Source organism: Homalodisca vitripennis, chromosome 2 (genome assembly GCF_021130785.1).
Source record: "Homalodisca vitripennis isolate AUS2020 chromosome 2, UT_GWSS_2.1, whole genome shotgun sequence".
Taxonomy (NCBI): domain Eukaryota; kingdom Metazoa; phylum Arthropoda; class Insecta; order Hemiptera; family Cicadellidae; genus Homalodisca; species Homalodisca vitripennis.
In genome coordinates, this window is record NC_060208.1 from 70,380,969 (window position 1) to 70,405,152 (window position 24,184).

Sequence of the window (24,184 nt, forward strand, 5' to 3'; positions counted from 1 at the left end):
GACAATGCAAGATCATATTTTTGTGATGTGATTTGGTTATTAATGTATTAAGGCCTCTTCCACTTGTAAATTCATTGTCTCCTATTGTTCTTTCATGTCATTGTGAATTAACTGTTCCACAACACAAGACTCGGATATTGGAAGACAAACTGAGTTGTGCTTTGTTTAAATACATCCACAGACTGTCCAGGTCATTAGCTGCACTGTGTTCGAAGACTGCTCTACTATCTGTGTCTGGTGAAACCTATCTTGGAGACCTCCCCCTTGAAACTGGTGGTAAGCCATCATACAGTGAGTTCACATCTTTACAATACTGTATGATGGTGGCATAAACCTCATTACACTACTCTCTTCTAAGTATACATTTGTTATACCATTGAAATAGGCAGGTAGGCAGGGCTGGTCTGGACAGTTTGTTCGTCTTAAAGGGCTTCTCCTTTTTTTTTTAAAAAAAAGAAGAAAGAAAGAATATAGCTTTTATTGTCTCAATTTATATTTTTGAACCCTTTAAACACTACAAGGTGTATTTTTGAACCCTTTAAACACTACAAGGTGTATTTTTGAACCCTTTAAACACTACAAGGTGTATTTTTCAATACTGATTGTGTAGGATCACCCCCACAAAAAAAGTTTCAAGTGAGTGTCTGTTGATTTTAAAATTTAATAGTTTGTTATATATTAAAATATAGAACGTTAAAAACACTGTTTCCAAAAACTATTTATATTACCTACATACAAATAAAAATACTTTTAAAATAATTCAGTCGTTGTTATGCATACATATTATAACAATAGTTGTTATAGACTTTTGTAAAACTTTTTCAACAAGACACACAATAATAGTAATTTATAAACAGTGCTATGTTTTACCAGTATGTCAGCTGGTTTGAAACATATTGAATAACATTATCCAGGTCCTCTTCCGTAGACTAATGGTTATAGTCTCGGCTCTCTAACCGAGAGATCATGGGTTCAAATCCCGGGGAGGTCCAAAAGTGTAATAATATAATAAATAATAATAAAAAAATTTAAAAAAAAAAACAAGTGCACTTTGAAGCCGGCATAGCTGACGCTGAGGCTTAAATGAGAAAAAAAAAACATTCTCCAGGGTGGATAACTGGTACACATTGGCAATTTATGTATGTTTGACACCATCAACTAAATATTGAAAAGTTAAACAAATCAATATAGGTAGAAAAGTTCAATAACACTGTAACCTTTTATTTTGTATTAATTCTCTATTAAATCCTTAAAACCAATGTAAACTAATCAGGTTGATCTTAATTAACAAATAAACAGAAATAAAACTGTGACTAAAATCAGAAAAGCAAAATGGTATTAATGTATTTGGGGAAAAACTTGAATTTTTTTACTTTAATTGTTCAATAGAAGTGTTAAACAAATGATTGATTAACTTCAGATGTTTAAACCAGTTCAGTTCATATAACTATCCAGAAATTAACATAAAGAAATTATTAGCAGAATTTATCGGTTGTATTGGCTTTTGTTCCAATTTTTTTAATACAAAAAATTGAGTTTAAAATTAAACTGTGCGTAAACATTAAATAGTAAACAAATAATGTGTGGATTCCATATATAAGAAACATCTGTAAGGTGCAGAAGTATTTTATATGTATAAAATTTACTTAAATATATTTAAATAACTTCTTTAAATTTCTTGATACATAAGGAACAATATTTTAAAATGCGTTTATAGATAGATGAGAAAGTCAATTAAACAAACGTGTACAAAACCAACTTCAATATATTTTCCAGTTGTTTTACATTATCAGACGGCCAGTCAAGTATTCACATTTTTTCCTAAAATTATACCTTAAACTAAAACAATACAAAATAAATCTGTGTAAATCTTAAACTTAAACTTATACAATTAATGAGGTTAGTTTACAACTAAAATAATATCAGGAGTCCACTTAGTTAAAAGACGTTCTTGATCACATCAAAATTCAAATTAACACCTTAAGTTTGGGAGTTGTGGTCACCTTATATTATATTTACCATTGAAATAACTTTTTTGTTTTAAAATTGTACTAACAAAACATTTATGGTGCATTACAGATAACCCTGTGTATTAACCAGTTTATAGTAAGGCAGTGAGTAAATTTAATGACTACTAACTAAGGAACAGTAAAATAATTCAATTTATTTGTTATTATTTTATTATATTATATTATATTATTTATTATCAATTATTTTTATATTAATTATTTGATCTTAATTCTACATGGTTAACATTATGCAGTTTTCTTAATACAAATAAATGCTCTTTGTACAAATTGTACATTCTCAAGGTTGTTCAATATTTAAAAATCAAATAAAAATTAGTAATTTCATATTTTAGCGAGAAGATTTCATTGGTTATATCCACCTTACCCTAGGACCATTACAAAAACTCTCACATTGCTGTAACCAATTATTTTAGCATGGGCAGTCGCTCATGTAGATGACACTTATTGTGAAGCAATATCAGGGTTGTAATAAGTTTAATTTATACAAAGAATTAACCCATAAGAACCGACTTAATTTTTGCCACACCAATATTAATAGTATTATAGAAATTTGTACGAATAAAATTCTATGTTAATTCAAATCTAACACTGTACATCGCATGCTTGGTTCATTTATTTGCATGAGTTTAAATTTAGAAATTTTTATTAAAGCCTAAATCATAAGTATTTTTCTTGAAAGGGCAACCATACAATTAAGATTAGAAAATTAAATTCTACTATGTTCTTTATAACATAGTAGAAGAAACTTTTGTTTAATAATAATCAATTAGTAATTTATAACAATTTAGATTAAACATTTTCTGAAACCCTTTATCTTTGAATAGATTACAACTAATACAGATGTTAATTTATCATCCTGTTCACGAAATAAGGGGTGATGTGTTCAGCCGTTCTCAGACCACAATCAAATTCAATCTTAAATATATCACATCATTGTAGTTAAATTTTTAACACTTCACCTTTCAGTGCCATGCCAAATGATTTTTCAAGCCACTTTAAGACAACTTTGTCAACATATTGTGAAAACAATTGGAAAAAATCAGATAAAATCTGTATTATTGAAAATGTATTTGTTATTCCTTGTTTGTCCTTTATTAATCCATAAAAAGCAATAATAGTGTAAAAATAAAAATACAAAGTAATAAAATTTATAATACTATAAAAACAAAAGCATTTTTGATTAAATTTTTGTTTACTTTGAAATGTATAATTCTTAAACTATTTATATAACACAATTGTAATTTTGCATGAAGATGAGTTACTTATTAGAACCTATCAGGGCTATAATAAAAAATTCTTTTTTTTATTTGTTTCAAAAGGTCTAATTCAAACTGCCATTTTAAGTTTTACAATAATAAGTGAAAGGTTTCAACAAATATAAGAAAAGTAAAAAAATATAAATAAATTCATAACTAATTTGTTAGGATTAAATGAGAAATAACCAGGGAAAAATATTTTATTCTATTAAGTGTAAAATAAATCTTACCTTTAATTAATCATAAAAAAATAAAACACTAATTTCATACTATTTTTTTATGATTATATTTTTTAATATGCCACTTTTGATATCATATTTAACCATGGATATATCAAATGACTACAGACTAGTCACTTAAAAATGTTTCTGCCATGTCAAACAACTAGTCACTAGTTGTTTTATAGTCTTCTATCTAATCAAACTTTTGCTATACAAAATTAGATTTAATTAGGACAAATTGTATATCAGTATAATTTGGATGTTTCACTGTTTAATGTGATGTATTGTTTATTGAATAATAATGTGTAAAAGTACGCAGCAAAAGTATAAAGTTGCAATACAAAAACTTGTTGTTTATGCTTGACCACTTTTGATAGAAAGTAAAATAACGGAATTTTGTCTTTTACTTTTGACGCAGGAAATTTTGTTCAGGAAAAAGATTTCACTGCATTCAGAATTTCATCCTCATCTGTTTATTACTCTTTGGTCTGAAGAAAGATATTCATTGCACACACGATTTGCAGCATTTCTGTAATGTCAAACTATTAGTTTTGACTAGTCCGTAGTATTTTATTATTTTTATTTTATGAGTGAGCTATGATTGTATCAAGTGACATCAAACTTTTCACCGTGAAATTTGCTATCAACTAGTATATAATAGTGAAAGTTTCAAAATATAATAAGCATATTGAAAATGTCTAAAAATGTTTGAATATGAATATGTAGTTTTAGGTAAACATGCAAAATTGTAGTATTTTTCTTTAAGAAAATATAGTTATACAATTTTTATATTTTGCATACAAACTCTTTTGGGGAAAATTTCTAAATTTTGGAAAATAATAAAAAAGTTGTTTTTATTTTTTTATAAGATATAACTTTGGAGTTTGTTTTGTTTACTTTTATTTTTTTCATTTATAATGCAGAACAAATACTAAATTGAAATACAAATACAGATACAACTGCATATAAATGTTTCTGCAATGTACTGAAAAAGAATGTATATAATAGTATGTATGTTACTTCAATAGTAAAAATTCTACATAGGTCAAAAGAACGTACACAACTAGCAAAATAGTGTCTGACATTACAGGAAATTCAACAGCCAGATCCAGGGTTAAACAGTATAAAAGTTTTCATTGTTTGTAATAAAAGTTCATTCATAACATGTTAAGTTCACAATGTAAGTCAAGTCATAATAACACAAACAATAAAACGCAAATTTACAAGGACGTAACTTATAAATTTAAGAATTAGGGACTCTGAACAGCTACATGCACGCGCACGCACGCGCGCGCAGACACACACACACACACACAAACATACAAAAAATGGTTACAAACCTAGTGATTTGGTTACAGTTATAATTATTTATACTTATTTTGAGCTAGAGAATGTCATCCAAAATTCTTTTTGAGAGTTCAGAATCGTAAGGAGATTGATAAGAGACGGCCTGCAGTAGTGCATGAATGAGGAGGATTCTGACCATGGTAACTTGGAGGAGAGGAAAGTGTTTACCTTATTCACGTCACTCAACTCTAGGTTTTGCTCTCAAGCCATTTGGTATAGAATGTTAGTAAACCAATGTCCAAGGATTTGTTCTACAGAAAGCAGTGCCATTATCTGCAAGAAATATTGCTTATATGTAAACTGAAAATTACTCGAGATGCTGCTATATCCCCATGTATATTTTAAGGAAAGTTTATTTCCAGTTTTGAAAAATGGAAAGGAACCTACTATCAGTTTAGAGAGTCACAATTTTGACATTGTAGTGGATACATAAATTATAATGATTGAATTTTAATATGTAATTTGATATATCTTTTCTAGTAATTTGTTATTTTTTTTATGGTTTTAACGGGATTCAAGTACAGAAATAAATAACGACTAGAACCCGTTTTCTGTATCTATAAAGATATAGTTTACAGTTAAATACATGTAAATAATAGTTTTAAAGTTTTAATGACACATTTACAAAAATTTTAAATAAAAATATCACAGACTGAAACAACAATAATGCATATGATGAATGCACATCACATATTATTTGCAAAAAACTAAAACAAACTTTGTTACCAAATTTTACAGGTAAGCTCAAACTCCATTCAAATTCAGGTAGATTTAAAAATGAGTTATTATTTCATTTCAGTCCTACAGCTATAAGATTTAATTAAAAAACTAACAGCTTTATGTTTTATGATTGATAGCTTTAGGGGCTGAAAAGTTCTTTCATAGCACTGAACAGGTTACTACTTATTTCTAAACAAAAGATCCTTCAGAAAAACATTACAGAATAAACACATTAAACATGTAAACACAAATAAACAAAATTTTAAATGCTTATAATTGTAATAATTATTCAAATAATGTAATTTTTATGTTTGCATACTACCTTCAACATTTAAAAAGTGAGCATTTTTATGGTGATGTTAATGAATTGAATATTTTTTATAATTAACTCATGTACAAAATTATAATAATGGCATCTTCAATATACATGTATATAATCACTGTCAAATAAACTACGAGGGGGGACCCAAAAGTAATGGGAATTTGGGCTGTGTTGAGCAGTGAGAATGGGGAAGCCTTTGTTAGGCCGGCCATACATCAAGATCACACATCTTGAGTCAGTATGTGCAGGTGTGTCACTGTGAGTGGATCGGTCCGCCTGTGAAAATTGTTTCAGTAAAATAACTTTTCTCATTTTGACAAAAACATGATGGCGGATTCTCAAGAGAAACGCGCTGCTCTGAAATTTTGTTTCCTGCTAGGGAAATCCGCCGCAGAGACTATTGTAATGTTCAACACTGCTTTTGGGGAAGCAGCCTTAAGTAAAACCCAAGTTTACAAGAAGTGGCTTACTCGTTTAAAAAATGGAGAAATGTCAATTGAAAACCAACCCCGATCTGGACAGCCTTCAACATCAAAATATCATAAACTAGAGACAGTGATTAACAAACTAAAACTAATAAAAACTGACCAAAACGAAGTAAATACTATCATTGATTCACTTAAACCCAAAACATAAGCAGGTGACAGAGGAAGTTTCAGCCAAACTTATTAAATTCTGTAAAGCAGAACTGATTGAACCCATAGTAGACATAATAAACAAATCTTTAGTACAGAGCATATTCCCAACAGGCCTTAAAACATCAAAAGTGTATCCAAATTATAAAAATGGAGGCACTGTAGAAATTAGCAGCTATAGGCCCAGATCAAAGAAGATCAACCACCTCAGTCATTGTTCAACTTGTGGAGGCCGTGATAAACCATCTTGAAAACGAATCTATTGCTACAACTATACTATTGGATCTAAGCAAGATCTTTGACTGTTTAGGACGCAGTCTCATAATAAAATAAATTACAACGTATTGGGGTAACAGGCAAAGAGGCTAAATGGTTCAACAGTTATTTATCTGGCCGAAAATAACTGGTTGAACTAACCTGCAAGAGCAAAAGCACAAAATTCAAAGTCAAATTTAATTCACTGGAAGTTAAAAGAGGCGTACCTCAAGGCTCTGTGTTTGGACCAATCCTTTTTATGCTTTTGACAAATGACCTCCCTATCTTTCTGCTCAACTATTGTCAAATGGTTTTATATGCAGATGACACAGCCCTCATTCTTGGCAACAGAAACAAAGATCAGCTTGACATTCTCAGTTTTATTGCCTTTGAAATGATAAAACAATACTGTGGCATGAATGATCTTGCTCTAAATGAAAATAAAACACAACAATTAATTTTTACTGAAGCTAAGAACAACCATGACAATACTCTTTCATGGACACCCCATATAGATCAACTAAAAAAACTAAGCAGCAACATAGTATATATGTCATCAAACGAATGAAACAAATAAGTGATCCCCAAACGGCAAAGATTGCTTACTTTGCTCTGTTTGAGTCGTACTTAAGATATGGTTTAGTAGCCTGGGGTTGAACAACGGCCCAGAACTTACAAAGAATATTAGTCATATAGAAAAGAACAATTAGGGCCCTCACCGGACTGAACAGTCGTGAGAGCTACAAAGAAGCCTTCAGAGAGCACAAGATCTTGATGGTAGCATCATTGTATATACACGAGACCATCATGTATGCTGTCAGTTCCAAACCAAACAAGACTAGTGGACCAGCACCAATACAACACTAGAAACAGGCATAACTTCCTCCTGAATCCTCACCATCTCAGCCTTTATGAGAAAGATCCTGCATACAAAGGTGCAGCTTTATTTAACTCACTACCAGACCACTTGAAAGACTTCCTGTGAATAGACTGAAGACTGCCACAACCAACTGGCTCCTGCAACACTCATTCTACTCAGTGAAGGAGTTCTTGGACTGGAGGAACAATACATGAACACTACCTTCATAAATCATTTGTTTTATCTTTTTTTCTTTCCTTCTTGTTTTTGTTAAATAATTACTGCATGTTCACTTGCTCTGTCCTAAATTTGTACTATAATTTACAATATTGTGAAAAAATATGACTCTATTGCTTTTCTTAAAGAAAATGTTAATAAAGGATTGATGATTAATTGATTGAAGAACTGACGAAAACGTCAACAAAATCAATGCCCTTGTTTGTGAAGACTGTCACAGAACCATTGATCAACTTTGTGAGATACCTGGAGTGTCATGGAGTTCAATTCAGAGGATTTTATCTGAAGATTTGCACATGAAAAGGGTTGCAGCCAAATTCGTCCCTCGTCATTTCACAGACGAGCAAGTACAGATAGTAGTGCAAGGAGTGTTGACTTCAGGCATGTCAGCTATAAAATCAGCTTGAAGAGGACCCATAATTTTTTCCAAGGTGATTACTGGTAATGAATTATGGTGCTATGGATAGATCCTGAAACAATGCAGCAATCAAGCCAGTGGAAGACAGCTGGTTCTCCTCGTCCCAAAAAAGCTCACCAAGTGAAATAAAAAATCAAGACAATGCTCATTTGTTTTTTTGATTGCAGAGGTGTTGTGCACTCAGACTTCGTTCCACCGGGTCAAACTGTCAACCAGGATTTATACCTGGAGGTTTTGAAGAGATCGAGGAAGATCATTCAGAAGAAAAGAGCAGATCTTTGGTGCCGGCTCACACTGCCCTCTCCGTGTCACAGTTTTTGACCATAACGGCATGACACTGATTGTCAATCCCCCCCTACTCACCGGATCTAGCATTATGTGACTTCTTTTTGTCTTCAGACTCAAAAGGGACATGAAAGCGTTTTGATATCGTGGAGGAGGTAAAACAAAAATTACTGGAAGGCCTAAAGCACATCCCGATTATGGAATTTACGAAATGTTTTGAATAATTGAAAGCATTGTTTGGAGAAGTGCACTATGGTCAATGGTGAATACTTTGAAGGTGATCAAAATTTTATGTAAAAATATTGAGAAATAAAGAAATTATACCGAAATTCTAGTTTTTTTTGGGTACCCCCTTGTAGTTTGATTCATAGGGATCCAGTTTCTACCGTACATCTACAATATTGCGAAAAGAACAGATTCCAATCCATAGTCAATACAGGAAATGATAGGATGGAAATGATTGTCAATTGCTACATCAAAGGGTTTTATATCAACCATAATTGTAGCATCTGATACAGCAGACATACCATCAAATTACCAAGGACATTTCTCTTCAGAATTATCACTGCACTGAAGGTGTATTTTATTTGTAAACAGATCTCCAGTTTGTAATGAACACTAGTGGTACAGTACTATATCTACAAAACAACAAATTTCAATCAATGATATCACCTTCAATAAGTCATATGTACCATAGTGCAGGGAGAAAATCATTGATTTGTTCTAGCATAGATAATTGAGATTTAAAATATGGTAATAATAAATATTGTAATTTTTTAAACCATAAAAGTGACAGTGATTACTTATAGGTCCACAAAACTACCTACAAATGAATTTTGATTAGACAAATTCCATTATTTTATCAATTTATTTCACCAGAAATATTGAACAAAATATTCATTAAAGAATATTCCCTGAAAACTTATTGAAAAATAAATTAAACCAGCAATGTCCTGCAATGCCTTATCTGTAATACACAAGTGATGGTTGAAAAATTAGGTACCTTTAGTTACACCCATTATTGACTAGATATAAAAACGTTAACAGTAATAAATAACTAAAACTCAAATTCTGGCAGGATTCTTTCATAAAATCTGAATATAAAGCATTTAATATTAAGCTGTACTTAATTATTGTGTATAATTAATCACACCATACAACAATACATTCAAAACTAAAGATAACAACATTATTTTGAAGATACAAAATTTGTTAATTAGGTCTCAGAACAAATTCAAGTACTAGTTGTCATTTCATTTGAAATATTAATTATGTGACTTTTTGTAAGAAATTTAATGATAAATACATCTTATTAGGTATTGTCTTTGCAAATATTTACTAAATTGTCTGCCATTAAACTTAAAATCATGTATAAAATCTAAATAGTACAATAAAAACTATTGTAAATACTATTTACTCTGCCAAAATGTTTAATGAAACGTATTAAAACTAATTAAAATTAACAATATTAAAATAACATTATTCATCTACAACCACACTGTACATTAAATGTTGGATTTGATATAACATTTTAAATCTTCTTACATTTTGTAATTTCATATCACTGATAACTGTCATGTATATTTTATACTTCTTGACAAATAAATTCGATTCTTTCATAAACTAACATGAACGATTTTAGACCACGTCTCCCAAAAAGAACGGGAAAAGATAGATGTAATCGTATGTTACTATACGATGTAATGTGCGCAATGACACAGAGCTAGCAACTCTCGTCAACTTAAAACTAAACTAATTTATCGTTTCATGTGATTTGGGTAAAAAAGTCTTAACCTAAGTTCATCACACTAAATGAAACACTGATATGAAGTCAGCACAACTTATGTTCTAAAACATAACGACAAACATACAAATATCTATAACTAACTCATTGTAATCATATGGACACCTTTCTATTTAAAAAATGCATCTATTCCTCAAAAAAAGGATTTGTCACTCATCATTGGAATGATATTTCGAGTATTTCTTTACAATAGCAATAATTATTAACAGGACCGATTTCGATACATTTAAAAAAAAGATATGTAACACTTTTGATCATTTCACTTTTTTTAAAGCTCTATGAGGATAGGTTAGAATCTGGATTTCAAATTCAATCCGCGCTATTACAGTGGTATTCACTAGTTGTTATCGGAAAGTCTGAAGGTATTTGTTTACATATGCACAGAAGCGAAACAGTTCGGTTGATTCCCCCCCCCCACACCATCTCACAGAGACGGTTCAATGTCGCAAGCCGGATCCAACAATGGGAGACAAACGCTCTACGTGATACACTAAGTGAGTGATATGTCTGTCTGAGTGTCTACACACACTATTTAAGCACAATACTCCAGGCCAGGTTGCTGTCAGTTAGTGTAATGGTCGAAAGAGCCCAAGTACTCCAGTGCTGCTCTATAGCAAAACTGATATTGATCCTGAAAAAAGAGAGAAATTACAATTGTATAATGAGTATTGTATTTGAATTGGAGTAAAGTATATTTATCAGAAATTTAAAGATCTGCCCATGAAAAAACTTCTTAATGCTTTGGAAGCAGTAACTTTATAATTTTATACTGAAAATGGGTTGTTCACAAATTATCTCAGCATGCATAAATGTGCTGCATCTATTGGTTATGTTTTGAAGATGAATACCTCAAGTTTTTGTTCCTGAAACGGGTAACCTTGGTGCCATTTTCTGCATTTTCACATGTGTATGGTAATTTAGTGAAATGAAAACTGCGTTGATTGCAGTATGTATTTGTTTTCAATATAGGTTAACCATAAGTGAGTGGATTTTTAGCTCTAAAAGTGCTACAATCGCACTGTGCTACAATCGTTCTTTTCTCTTAGAAAGTTCAATCTCTTCCCTTACAAAACTGGAAGTACAATTTCTACAGTTCTGAAAAGTTATATAGTAATAACAGACAATTGACTCAGTTAGCTTCTGTCACTTGTACTTCATGCAGTCTGTTTTTATATTTATTTCACTTGCAATTTAAAGTGTGTGCAAGGTACAGTAGCTGAAATAAAGTAGGAATATTTTCAACATGTTCATCTATTATAATTTATTACTGATGAAAACCTAAATATTGATTAATCATATTGTTTACTTCAAAATGATGAAAATTCTAGATACATTTGAAAATAAGGACATCAAATGATGTACAAATAAATGTGGAGGTCTTTAGTTTTTACCTCGGTTTGGACCATCGCAGGTCTCTGTGTTCTCAAAATCCTGACAGTCTGGAACAAGTCTACTACTCCCTCATACTGCATCCTCTCCAGAACTATACTGAGAGTGATGAACACTCCAGTGCGACCAACCCCCGCACTGTAACACAATACAACTAGTCATCCTTCTCTTAGCCACCACACATCTTACAAATCTAACAGTTTACAATTGGTCTACTACCCTCATTATACATACTCTCCTAAATTATACTAAGGCTTATTAACACCCCAGTGTGGCCAATTGCCATACTAAACACAAAACATAGATAGATGAAATAAGTACCTTAGTTTTATTTTTATTTTTCTCATACTTTGTATTTTATATATTTATAATCACGCATTACTATAAGTGTGTTGTGACTACCTAAGGACTACAGTTGATCGGCAATATGCAAATCACTGATTATATTATAAAAAACATAGATAGATCAAATAATTGCTGTATTAAAAAAAATATATTTTAGCTTATAGTTTGTATTTTCTGTGAGTGTATTGGTGTAGGTCTGTATGGGTCTATGCACGGATATTCCTTTCTCAACAGTAAACACATAGACATTCGCTAATTTTTGTTTATCCCATAAGTTGTATAAATATATCCTCTATAAGAAACGTTTATATCTTAAAATTATTTATCATGGCTAAGGATGATTTGAAATGCTTGGCTAGCCGCCCCTACTGGCCAGATTTACTTCAACAAAATAAAACCATGTTGTGTATTTCATTTTTAGTTTATATTTATGATTAATAGGGCAAAATGCCAGGTTTTTACATGGGGATTTAGGTAGGATAGGTAGAGCAGGATTACCTTTACCAGACTTGAAGGTCATTCCTCTAATTTTTTGTAAGAAGTTTTTTTTTAATGTCTCTATAACAAAGAAGAGAAATATCTTTCAAGTCTGGTAAAGGTACATCCGATCTTCCTATTCTATCTAAGTTATTTAGTTATTATTTAGTTGTTATTTATTTATGTTTAAAATTTTGTTAGTTTTTAAACAAAAATTGGTATAAAATTCACAATCGAGAATTGAGGCAAAATTTTGGTATCGAAATTTTTTCTCTGCACGTCCCAAATTAAAATGGTAACACAATAGAGCTTGTTAGTAACAAATAACACAGGAATCGGGATAAAGATAATATTTTTTTAACTGTTTTAAGAACTGTAAAATACTATTAGTTGTATTAATAAAATATGAAAAGAATAAAACAATATTTTTGAGTTTTTATTTTTAGTGAGTAATGACCAAACATCGTTGTTCAAATTAATTTTTGAAAAATACAGGAGGGATTGACCTAAATTACTGTATTTGTACACTGAATACAATGAACTTATGAGCCACTTCAAGGTAAATGCAAAAACATGTATACAGTTTTAAAATTTTAAATACTGCTATAAAGTTAATTAAAAATAAACTTCAATGACCACTAAGTTAATAGTAAAGGGATGATTGTTAAAGGTAGATAATATTTCCTAGTAACTGAGTTTGACTGAAATTATTTTCACTACAAAAATTAAACCAGAAAAAACAAGAGAACATTTATTTACATATGGTGGGTGGCATGATTACCTGCAGTGTACAGTGATAGGACCATCTTGCCCGAATTGCTCCTTGGTCTTGTGGACTTGGCCAATGAAATCTATGAAGCCGTCTCCAGACTTGGGCACTCCTTGCTCAGGCCAGTCAATGAACTGAAACTGTCTAAGGGTGCGCGAGCTGCCATCCCGTGCATCTGTCACCTTGAACTCACGTAGGATGTACTGCGGCATGTTGTACTCTGCTATAGGGTCTACCACGAAGCACTGATAGCGCACTGACCGCTCACTAGGCCAGTACTGATGGCACTTCTCCTGTTCGACAAACGTTTGTTAGTATATACAACTTTTTTCAAAAAAAAAAAATGAAGATAACTTCTTAATGTATTTAGTATTGACTTATTTTACTCCTCTACTGCATTCTGTAACTGAGACAACACCAAAAGAAAAAGAGTTATTACTGTTTCCCTATCCCAAAATTGTTTAACAATGACAGCTAGCTTCAACACAACAGTAATTCCTACCTGCTGGATTGCTCATAATACTGATACCTTTTTTATGCTCCTTTAAAGAAAAAATAATCTACAAGTTAATATTATATAAGTATAAAATAATTGTAACAGGAAATTAACAAAGCCTATCATTCAGGGGGCTGGCAAAATTTCTCTTCTTTTTGTCTGGCAACTGGAATAATTTCTCTTTATCTCATTGTCTGTCTATCTGTCTCTCCACAGAATATCTAGAAATGAAACGTGTTATTTTTTTATCCAAGGGATGAATCTAGGACCATGCAATTAGTCGGACTTCTGCCCCTTCTTTTCTCAATGGCACAGTGTAGCTGGTATGGTGGTTAACCGAGTCAAGTAACATTGAGCGTGGCTGCTGCTAGAAGGGGTGACCTGTGACTGAGCAGTCCTGTCCAAGCAAGCATTGGTGATGCCATTCCCCAGCCATTGGTGATGGTTCAGAAGTCACCTTAAAGCCATTGGTCCCCAGGTTTGTGTTATATTTCATTTTATATACTAATTACTGATCTTGTGTCAAAGTAATATATTGTAATTTTAATTGGTGTTGATGGCTATTATGTTGGTAACACATATTGTATGATCTGTCCAGAATAAAGTCGCTGTGGTTGTGTGATTCTATCCAACCAATCAGAAACGTCCATATTACGCCACCTCGTATTCCAGTCTCTTAACCCCTTCCCTGGCCTTTTTAAGCAAGTATACATCCAGTGTTAATTTAGCATGAACGACTCTCCACCTACCACGCATCCGCAACTACGGTATTAATGTACAAGCATGAGCACTTATTTAACCCGACTATTTCCACAGTGTATATAAGTAATCAATACACCACAAGGTCAAGAGGTAAATAGGATTTCTTAGTCCTAATATGGCCTGGTAAAATAAGATATCCTTTACCTTTTTACTTTTAGTTGTATTTATCCCTCAAATCTGAGGCTTCTGTAAAAACAAATTCGATTTTTGGGCTTCTGTTCTGTAATATTCTTTGGGATCAAGAAAAAAGCCCCCAGGTACTCTTTTTCAGTTTTACAAACAGCAGAAGAGTGCTCTGCTGATTCTTCTACCTCTCCACAGAGTGTGCATTCAGCTGTCTGGCTTAAACCAAACTCCATCAGAGGTTTCCGAAGAGGACAACTGTCCTGGTGTCATACAATGTACTAGTAAAAGACATACACCCACTAGAGATACAAATTTGTTGTTGTTTCACCATGACTTGGATCTGACCCTCTTTCAGGCATTTATTAGAGCTTTATTACAGGAGAATGTTACTTCACAGCTTGGGTCTACCAGAAAGCCTTTTCGCCTGTCATATGAACTTTTCTATTGTTTATATGAAGCCATTGACTTGAACTTTTTGTACGCAACATCAGCGAAACCTGTTATGCAACATGTGGTTTGACATACTTCTACCTTGTAATAATAATAAGAACAATTAATAATGATTCATTTTTGTAAATAAATACACCCACATAAGTAAAACCTAGCGCAGCACAAGGTGAAACCAGCTCTGCAACTGATGTTCCACAAAAACTTTTGCAGAACAGAAATTAATGTGGTCTTGTAGTAAGCAGTTATTGATTTGGGAAAAGCAAAGCACCAATCAACAAGAGCGCACGTTGAGGTTTGCATTGAGGCTGCTAAACTGCATTAGTGCTTGTACTCAAATAAGGAGCAGATAGTAGCTTCTATATACTTATGAGTACAGTAATGAGAGGTCAGCATGCTGAAAAGTTTTCATGTGTTAACATTAACCTCAAGGATCTGTAAAAATCTTTGCTCTTTAGAACAGTTAAATCATCTTGTCTGACATAGAGAAGTTCCAGAAATACAAATTCAGATTTTGAGCAGTGAAATATTTAACAATTTACTTTGGTCTTGAAAGTCCCATATTTTTAATACACTTGAAAGCAGCTAAAAACTATCTTAATCCACCATGAATGGAAATAAAAGTCAAAAAGTACTACAATAAATAAATAAAAACTAACAAAAATTATATACTTTTTGGAATTAAGTCAAATAAGTATGTACTAATTTATTGTTCACAATTAATGCTCATGAACATTATTTTATTAGTTGAGCTAATGATAATATTTACACATAACGTAGCTAGGGGGTTGAATAGGACTTTGTGGCAAGTTGATATTTATATCTCCATTTCATACATCTAAATATACAAAGTGGAAGATTTGAGGTTCAGTGGATGAGAAGACTTCATAATCATAATTTTGCAGCAAATAAAGTTATGTTTCATTTAATTTAGTTTACAAGAGAAATGTTAGAAAAAGAGAATTGTTGACAAGTCTAAAACTGGTATAAAATGTGTTAGACAAGTAAACATTTTTAAATTTGATAAAAAATAAAACCATTTTCAGCAAACACTTAATTCAGCTGAACTTGAATTTATAAAAAGTTACTACTTTTTTACAACATTTGTTACACTTGCAACATAAAAGGGATTGAACATTTCTGTTCTGAGTAGAAAATTGGCAACACTGAATGTACAAATATACAGTACTGGTCTATTACACAAGTTACTACAAGTACCCAGCTACTATCATAACACATTCTGGTTAAACAAACATTGTGGTTTCTCCAAACTTTATTTAGAATTTGTGATAAGTTTGTTCATATCCTTGTGTAAGTGTACAACTCACCCTGCCCATCTCCTTGAGCTTGGTCAGCATGACGACAATGGTGGAGTTATGCTCCCACAGCATGCGCCAGAGATCCTCAGTGGTATCCTGAAGTGGACCTTGGGTGGCAATGTAAGCACCACGCTGCCTGTAGCCGTCTATTAGACTGGCATTAATGTAGTCTGAACCATCCACACCGCGTAGAGGTGTCAGGCAGACCCGTGTGCTCTCCACTGGCAGTATATGTACGAGTCGGTTCTTGTGTTTGTTACATGGCAGACTGGCAGAAACAAATCGGCTCGAGTCGCACCGGATGTTCGATAGTTTCTGTGGGAAGAAAAAACCTGGCTGTTACTGTCAGCAAATACTTACAAAATAACGTTGCTATTACAAAACAAAAATATTATGGGCATGGTTATGTTCAGAGCTGGCATCATTATAATTTGGATGACTAAAAAATACGTTTTACTTCACTACAGAAGATGATAGTTGCTGTAGAATTACTGTCTTCATTAAGAGTGTCTGTTCACTAATAGATTATTTTTATTTATTTATGTAACTCTGTCTTTTCCTGATCCTAAAAATTGAATAAAAAATACTCCATGGGTTGTAATGCACACAAAATATGCCTTTCAAACACACTCTCAGGTATCTAACCCAAAGAAGGTTTAAATTATAAGTGAGTGAAGGAAATTTCTTTTAATATTCATTTAAATACATAGAATGGACAGATATGTTTAAAATTAAACTACAATAAAAATACTGTCTGCTGCACATTGAAAAAATTGTGATATTAAAAATAGTTGTCTTATTTAAAAATGAAATATGTTAGTTGGTTTGGAGCAGTCTTAATAGTTATTAAGACTGCTCCAAGTTCCAGTTGGAAACTTGAATCCACTGTGAATTATGAGAACTTTAGCACAAGGTGCAAATGTGTGGGTATGATTGAGTATGCTGTGAACAATTCCTGGTATATATTTCAATTTATTAAGGTCCTATGAATAAACTAACATTTAATTTTTAAATAAGATAATTAATTTTATTGTTACAAATTTGTTTAATATTTGATAAAATAGAACATTTTTTTATACTTGATAAATTATAAAAAAATGCCTTTCTACAGTGCGAATTTTCGTGAACATATTAAGAAAATTTAACTTAAATACTCATAAGTGAAACCATCTATGAGCTAGGAACTTGAAGTGTGCCAAATTGCCTACACTTACAATGCATCTAGATGCCATACATTTTTAAAAGTCAATGACTAAATAAACTGAATAAAAAAGAAGACTGCCCATGCTTGATGCCTGTGAGAACAGCATTCCCACTCTACATAATTTAACTAGCAAAAGCTTCTGAAAAAAAATCTCTATTTTCCTTCATGATGAACCGACTGAGGTTAGATATACTTTTTGATAAACATACATAACACAGCAGAAATTCCCATCTACCATCACACAGTTCTGGTAAAAATATAAAATCCTTTGTATACCAAATCCCCAGAGAGTTTTGAGCCCTCTTTGCTGAAAAATGAAAGAAATGTACAATATTGGCAATAGTGAAAATTACAGTAAATTATACAATTTGTGGATGAGAACATTTATTAGTACTGCTTATGTACCTTTTAGGAAATTATGAAATTATTGAAACTGAATTTTACTGGTGAATTTATCATTTGCTTTGTGAACACTGATTACAGTTAAAGAACAATTCTAAATTACCTTAATTACTAAAGGAACTGAAGTTAACAGACCTTAAACTCTAGCTCCATGCCAGTGATAGGGTCTCCAAGCTCAGTCTGCATGAGGCGGTTGATGTGCTGATGGAGGTTACGGGCTGGCACCTCAGTGTTACCACAGATCACAGCCTCCAGTAGAGCATCATGAATGAAGATGTACTGATCCTCTGTCTATATTAAAACATATATAAAGTTATGCTAGACCACTGTATATTATATACGGTTTGCTCTTACACTCCTTGATACTAACACTAATAGCAAAGTTAAAATGTAACAGTGAAAGATTTGCATGAACGTCAATAATGAAAGTAAGCAACATTTATTAATTTGAGAAATGTAACACATCTCAATTCATATTAAAGGTAAATTTAAATAACAGATAACTGTAATGTATTACCAAAGAATGTTTAGTCCCATCGTAAGCTAAAATGTACTGTTTCTTTTCAAACATCCAAAATCCTGTAACCATTTCAAATGATCCATTGTATATCTCAATTTATGTCATTCTTTCAAATCACACAATGTCAGTAATGAGCTTGTGTTTAAGTTTTGATTAGCACATTAAGATGGTCAATGTCCAAAATCCTGTTATCCTTTCAAATTATCCTTGAACAATAATTAGCTTTAAACTAAGAACGTCTACAGTTTTATGATGAACGTGAGCCACAGAGCTTCAGCCCTTTCAAGTGTAACCTAGAAATGTTGACAAGGCTTCATGTCATCTAAGGGTAATTGACGTAATTTGACTGATTCCAAAAATATGTCTTCTACAACAAAGTTAAGGGTAAGTGACATTTACCTCATGACATTATTTGACTGGTTCAATAAAATGTCTTCTACAACAAAGTTATGTTGAAAATGCTTTGAAGAAAGCAGTTAAGCTAATTTTAAAACACAATTTAAAACATTAAAACTGACAAAAACAGAAACATGAGGGCTAACAACTTCTACCAACATTGAATTACATGTTCCTTCTCTCACTGGGTAGAGCATGAACACATTTCCAGTCTTTATACACTATATCATTATCATGGCATTACACCAATATAAAACAAATTCATGTCCAGTGTTGTCCTATTGGAATCTTGTGAGTTGAGGCCTGACAGCTACAAATCCTAACTAAGCTCCTAGATGAAATAGTAAATTATTCTTTTATGACACTTAAATACTATACTGTTCTTTTACTATAAAATTTAATTAGACTTCATCTAAGAGACAAAAAACTGATAATGAAAAACATAAAAATACTATAGTGCATAAGACCATACACAGAAGTGAAAATTTTGTTTCATAATAGAATAACACGTGCAGTTAGAAAAGAAATTAAGGCATATTAAGGCATAAATTATTTATATCCTTCCAAAATCTAAAATGATCACTTAATTCTCCTCACAACTTGAATTCGTCATATAAATTAAAATCATAAAAAATTATCAAATATCATATCATTTTAATATGAGATAAATTAAGCCTTTTTTTACTATCAGCAACAAAAGAAACATGGGAATAGTAGAAGAAACATGTGGCAATATTTTACACACACACATGCATCTATAAAGTTTACACCAGCTGTCAGGAGGTATTATTATGTAGAGGTGTGTTCAACAAATCAAAAATACAGTAACACTGCTCATAAATGAAACATTACATGTTTTATCAGCCCAGATCAAGCATTATTGACATTTAAGTAGATTGTATTAAATTATACAGTACATACTGCCAGAAAGGATTGTACAATAGTTGTCTTGCTCGAAATCGATATGTAAAACTACTGAAACACTCCTCGCATAAACGTAACCCAACATTACAATACTTTTATCTGTGGTTCAGGATTTTGCCTTACCTGGACCATGTAGTTGCGCTGTGCACGCAAGCAGGTAACGTGACCGTAGATGTCGATACTCTTCTCATGATGCATGCGCTCAATCATGGAATCAATCACGATGAAGCATCCAGTGCGGCCCACACCGGCACTGCAATGTACTATGATGGGGCCGGCATCTTGTGGATTGCATCCCCTAACGCGCCGCAGGAACTGTAGGAATGGTGCCGGGTGGTCTGGCACGCCGTGGTCCGGCCACGCCGTGAACTGCAACTGCTTCACTTCCCTCCTCTCAGTGTGTCCAGCCTGCAACCATATTGTTGACATTTAATGTGGGTTTGTAAGCAAATGATTGCCTTGACAATATTTTATACTAAAACAAGTGTTTAAACATGTGGATTATAAATGTAATTAATCTATTTTCAAGTTTTATTGCTCTTCTACATAATCTAAAAACTTAATAATATATTAAGACTCAATAGCAAAAATTTCTCGATAACACATGGATTTTTCTAATCTTCTTGAAATTGCCAATATTATTGTTAAAATTATCTTTATAGGAAACTTTTAATTTTTTGTATCCTCACTAGCACACATTCTCACCAATTCAAATTTTTATAGTATGAGTTGTAACATTGTTACAATATTAATTTGTAACTACAATAATGTGCAACAATTAATAAAGTATGTTTTCTGTAAAAATATGAGTTTTAATTAATAAACTTGTTGATACAGTAATACTGTACTGAACACTTCTGTACTGTAAAGTGTAGTTTTTAAAACAAAACTTGTTAGTGAAGGTTGATCCAATATGCATTTACTATAAAGGGGTTTAGATAAATCAGTGTGATTTCGATAGCATGAAACTCAATGAGAAGAGACCCTTGATAAGAAGAATGTTTCCCATATCCCCTTGAGACTCTTGCTGATGACGTTCTACTGTATAACATTTGAATCCTTTAAATCACAAACAGCCCCAAATATATGAAATTTGAAATATTAATTCATAAGATTTTAACCCTTTGGGTGATACAAGAACTTGGCAAGTTCAATTATTGCAGTAGCAGTTGACCATCCTTCTAAGAAACCATGTTGTCTACTTTCTCGATTTTCCCTCCATATTCTTCTGTCACATAAATGGCTACTCCCCTCCTTTGCTATGTACTATCCGACTAAAATCAGTATTAAATACGTATCCTGGGATTCTTGTGTTCAGTAGTAATTCATGCTGAAGGCAATGAATGTTTCCCGTAAGTATGACTATGTTTAGCTGTGTGTCCTCAAAAAGGTGGATGATGCGGTTTTTCTTAATTTGCATCTTCTGGACATTCTGGTGAAGAATTTGTACTACTTTGTTAGGTTTTTGGCTCAATTGATTGCTGTGCATTGGAATATTCTTGATTTGTAGCGCTTCTTTGTGTACTGGGTTTGCTCTAAAAAATTATTGCTTGGAGGAGTTGGGGTAGAATTTTCTATGTCAGCTCTGATTTCAGTCGTATTTAGTGGTAAGTTCAATTTTTGAATTTCCTGTTGTGGATATACTAGGGAGTTTTTATTATAATGTCTATACCTTTGGATTTTAAAATAACAAAAAATAACATACAACAAATAAAACAAAATACAAAAAAAATATACTTGCCCTTTGTAAAAATTAAAGAATGAATATAATAATTTATTCTTCTCTATTTTACACTGTTAACAAATTAAGCATAAGAATTAGACTGTAGGAACAACTTAAATTTGATTTATTATAATATTAAAGATAAATTTAACACTGTAGGGGGATACAATTTATACAGTACTTACATACAATTTTGGAATTGTATACATCATCCAACAAAGAATTTCTGCAATGCTGGTAGTCTACACAACACTAACTCAAGAGTAACAAATAAGGGTGTAATAAGTACTATCTTAAAAGGTGTTACAAAATCTATCAGACAATGAAAAGATCGAATCACTATCACCATCACTACGCAAAAAGTCACTTAGCTTCTGCCTCTTCATCTAATCTTGTTTATAATAATACATATTACTATTGTATGTGTCCTTAATAAGGAATTTAGTGACCGTCTGCATAAAAAAGTGAAAACTTTTGGGTAATTTGGAAAAATGCTATAATTACATGCATTTAAGGTCCAAACAACACAATACAAAAGGTTTTGACTAAGGTAGAACTGTACCTCTTAATCACTGTACAGCATACTTGTATAAGTTTAATTTTATGTTTAGTTTCGAAACATCAGAAGAAGACAAGAGCCAGTTCTTGTAACATAGTAGTTAAGTTTTTATAACACATAACAATGTGTGAAACCCTTTACAATGTAAACTATCTCTCCTCTCCCGACTGTTGTAAATTAGACAATTTATTATTTTTTTCATAATAGAATACAATAAAACAGTACAATACAGTACCTTGTTGATGTGGAAGCTGCGAATGCAGTAAGTGGCCAACTCTTGCACATCGCTGAGTGTGACTGTAACTAGTCCATATGTCTCAGTGCCACGTGACGGCCAGTATTGGTCACACTTGATCCTAGTCCTCTCTTCCAGCTTTGTCATCATCACAATTGTCGCAGAGCGCAGTTCCCAACACATCCGCCAAAAGTCACCACAAGTATCTTGCAAGGGTCCCTGCCATCACAAAACGTGTCACTATACTTGTCAGATATATTTATATACTACAATTACCTTAAGTATGGAGCAATGAAAATTTTACTGTGGCTCTGTAATTGTGTATAGAAATAAAATCATAAAAGATTGGACTTCACTACATTTTTTCCAAGTTTTGATCAGCTCTTAAAGTTCCCCACAATCTTATTACTCAAACTGGTATCCAAAATACTTAATACCATTGTCACATAAAACATACAAATAACCTGTTGGCACAAATAAAAACTGATTAGAACCTGCATTACATTGCGACTTTACATTTAAACATTATATACAGACAGACTGTAGAAACCTATAAGTATACAGACACATCTTCTTCAGAGGAACTTTTAAAAATTTTTGCATGAATAATCATAAAAAAAGTTCTCAACAGAGTGTTTACGAATACCAAGTACACTTTATCAGACATATACAAACAACGAAGTATAATTCACCAACTTCACAATGTTATCTGAATAGACATCTGATATCTACGTACCTGTGTGGCTACGTAAGCGTTGTGTTTGCGGTAACCATCACAGTAGTTAGCATTGATGTAGTCACTGCCCAGTATGCCCTCTATAGGCTGCAGTATCACACGCGAGTGGTCGTACGCAATCACATTGGCGTACCTGTTCTTGGGCTTGTTCACCTCCATGCCCGAATGATCCCATGTAAACTGCTGGCCGGGTTCGATGGACTGTACAAAGAAAATAGTCTCATAACAGGAAAAGATGATTATAACTGACATAGGTTTGAAAAGTTGCCATAACACAAAGCTTATTGTACAAATACACATCATATGGTTTCATTGACTGGTACCAACTAAAGTAAAACATCAGATGATAAATTATTTATAAGCAAAAAAAAAAAAACTATAGTTAGAGATTAAATTAAACAGAAACTAAGGAACACACATAATTTCTATGTATAAAAATCCAAATTCAGTCCTCTTACTCATTCTAACACTGCTACATCTGCTGTATAAGACGGAATAGTAGCCCCTCTGGATATGCATACAAAGAACAATGTTCAGTTATGTAACGCATTGTCTGGGTTTCAGCTCCACAGTTGCAAATTCAATCAACTCACCTCTGTCATGTGGGAGATGCTGTACAATAGGCAATTCTATGTTTTAAAAAATCTTGCCATACTCTCTAAATAAGGCATCTTGGCAGCATATAGCAGGGGATGCGATGTTACTACAATGTGCAAAGTACCGGTCCTAGGAAGAGAAGTCGCAGTCAGAGTGCCACTTACTGTCCTCATAACACTGTCAAGTTGTACATAAACTTTTCTAGTATGTGAACTGTTTAGCCAGATGGAAGCACATTATTCGGCCACGGAGTAGACCAGTGAAGGAGCTAAAGTGTGTTGGCTCTCCAAGATGACCCAGCTAGATGCTGTATTATGTTGGTTCTGATTATACCATCAGTCTTTCCTAGGCATTGTTTAAATAGTAGAG

General features: G+C 32.5%; 1 protein-coding gene across 7 annotated transcripts in view; it reads right to left on the reverse strand.

Moving 5' to 3' along the window:
* Positions 1-1,747: 1,747 nt before the first annotated feature.
* Positions 1,748-24,184, reverse strand: part of LOC124354137 (tyrosine-protein phosphatase Lar) — a 784,869-nt gene continuing 762,432 nt past the window's right edge. For all 7 annotated transcript variants that reach the window (XM_046804381.1, XM_046804384.1, XM_046804380.1 and 4 more), the window contains 8 exons: positions 23,219-23,419; positions 22,483-22,701; positions 20,089-20,373; positions 18,261-18,416; positions 16,529-16,834; positions 13,382-13,662; positions 11,781-11,916; positions 1,748-11,020 (listed from right to left, as the gene is read on the reverse strand). In XM_046804381.1, coding sequence (XP_046660337.1) covers positions 10,952-11,020; positions 11,781-11,916; positions 13,382-13,662; positions 16,529-16,834; positions 18,261-18,416; positions 20,089-20,373; positions 22,483-22,701; positions 23,219-23,419 — 1,653 coding nt within the window. In that variant the 3' untranslated portion in view covers positions 1,748-10,951. The remainder of the gene's footprint in view (positions 11,021-11,780; positions 11,917-13,381; positions 13,663-16,528; positions 16,835-18,260; positions 18,417-20,088; positions 20,374-22,482; positions 22,702-23,218; positions 23,420-24,184) is intronic.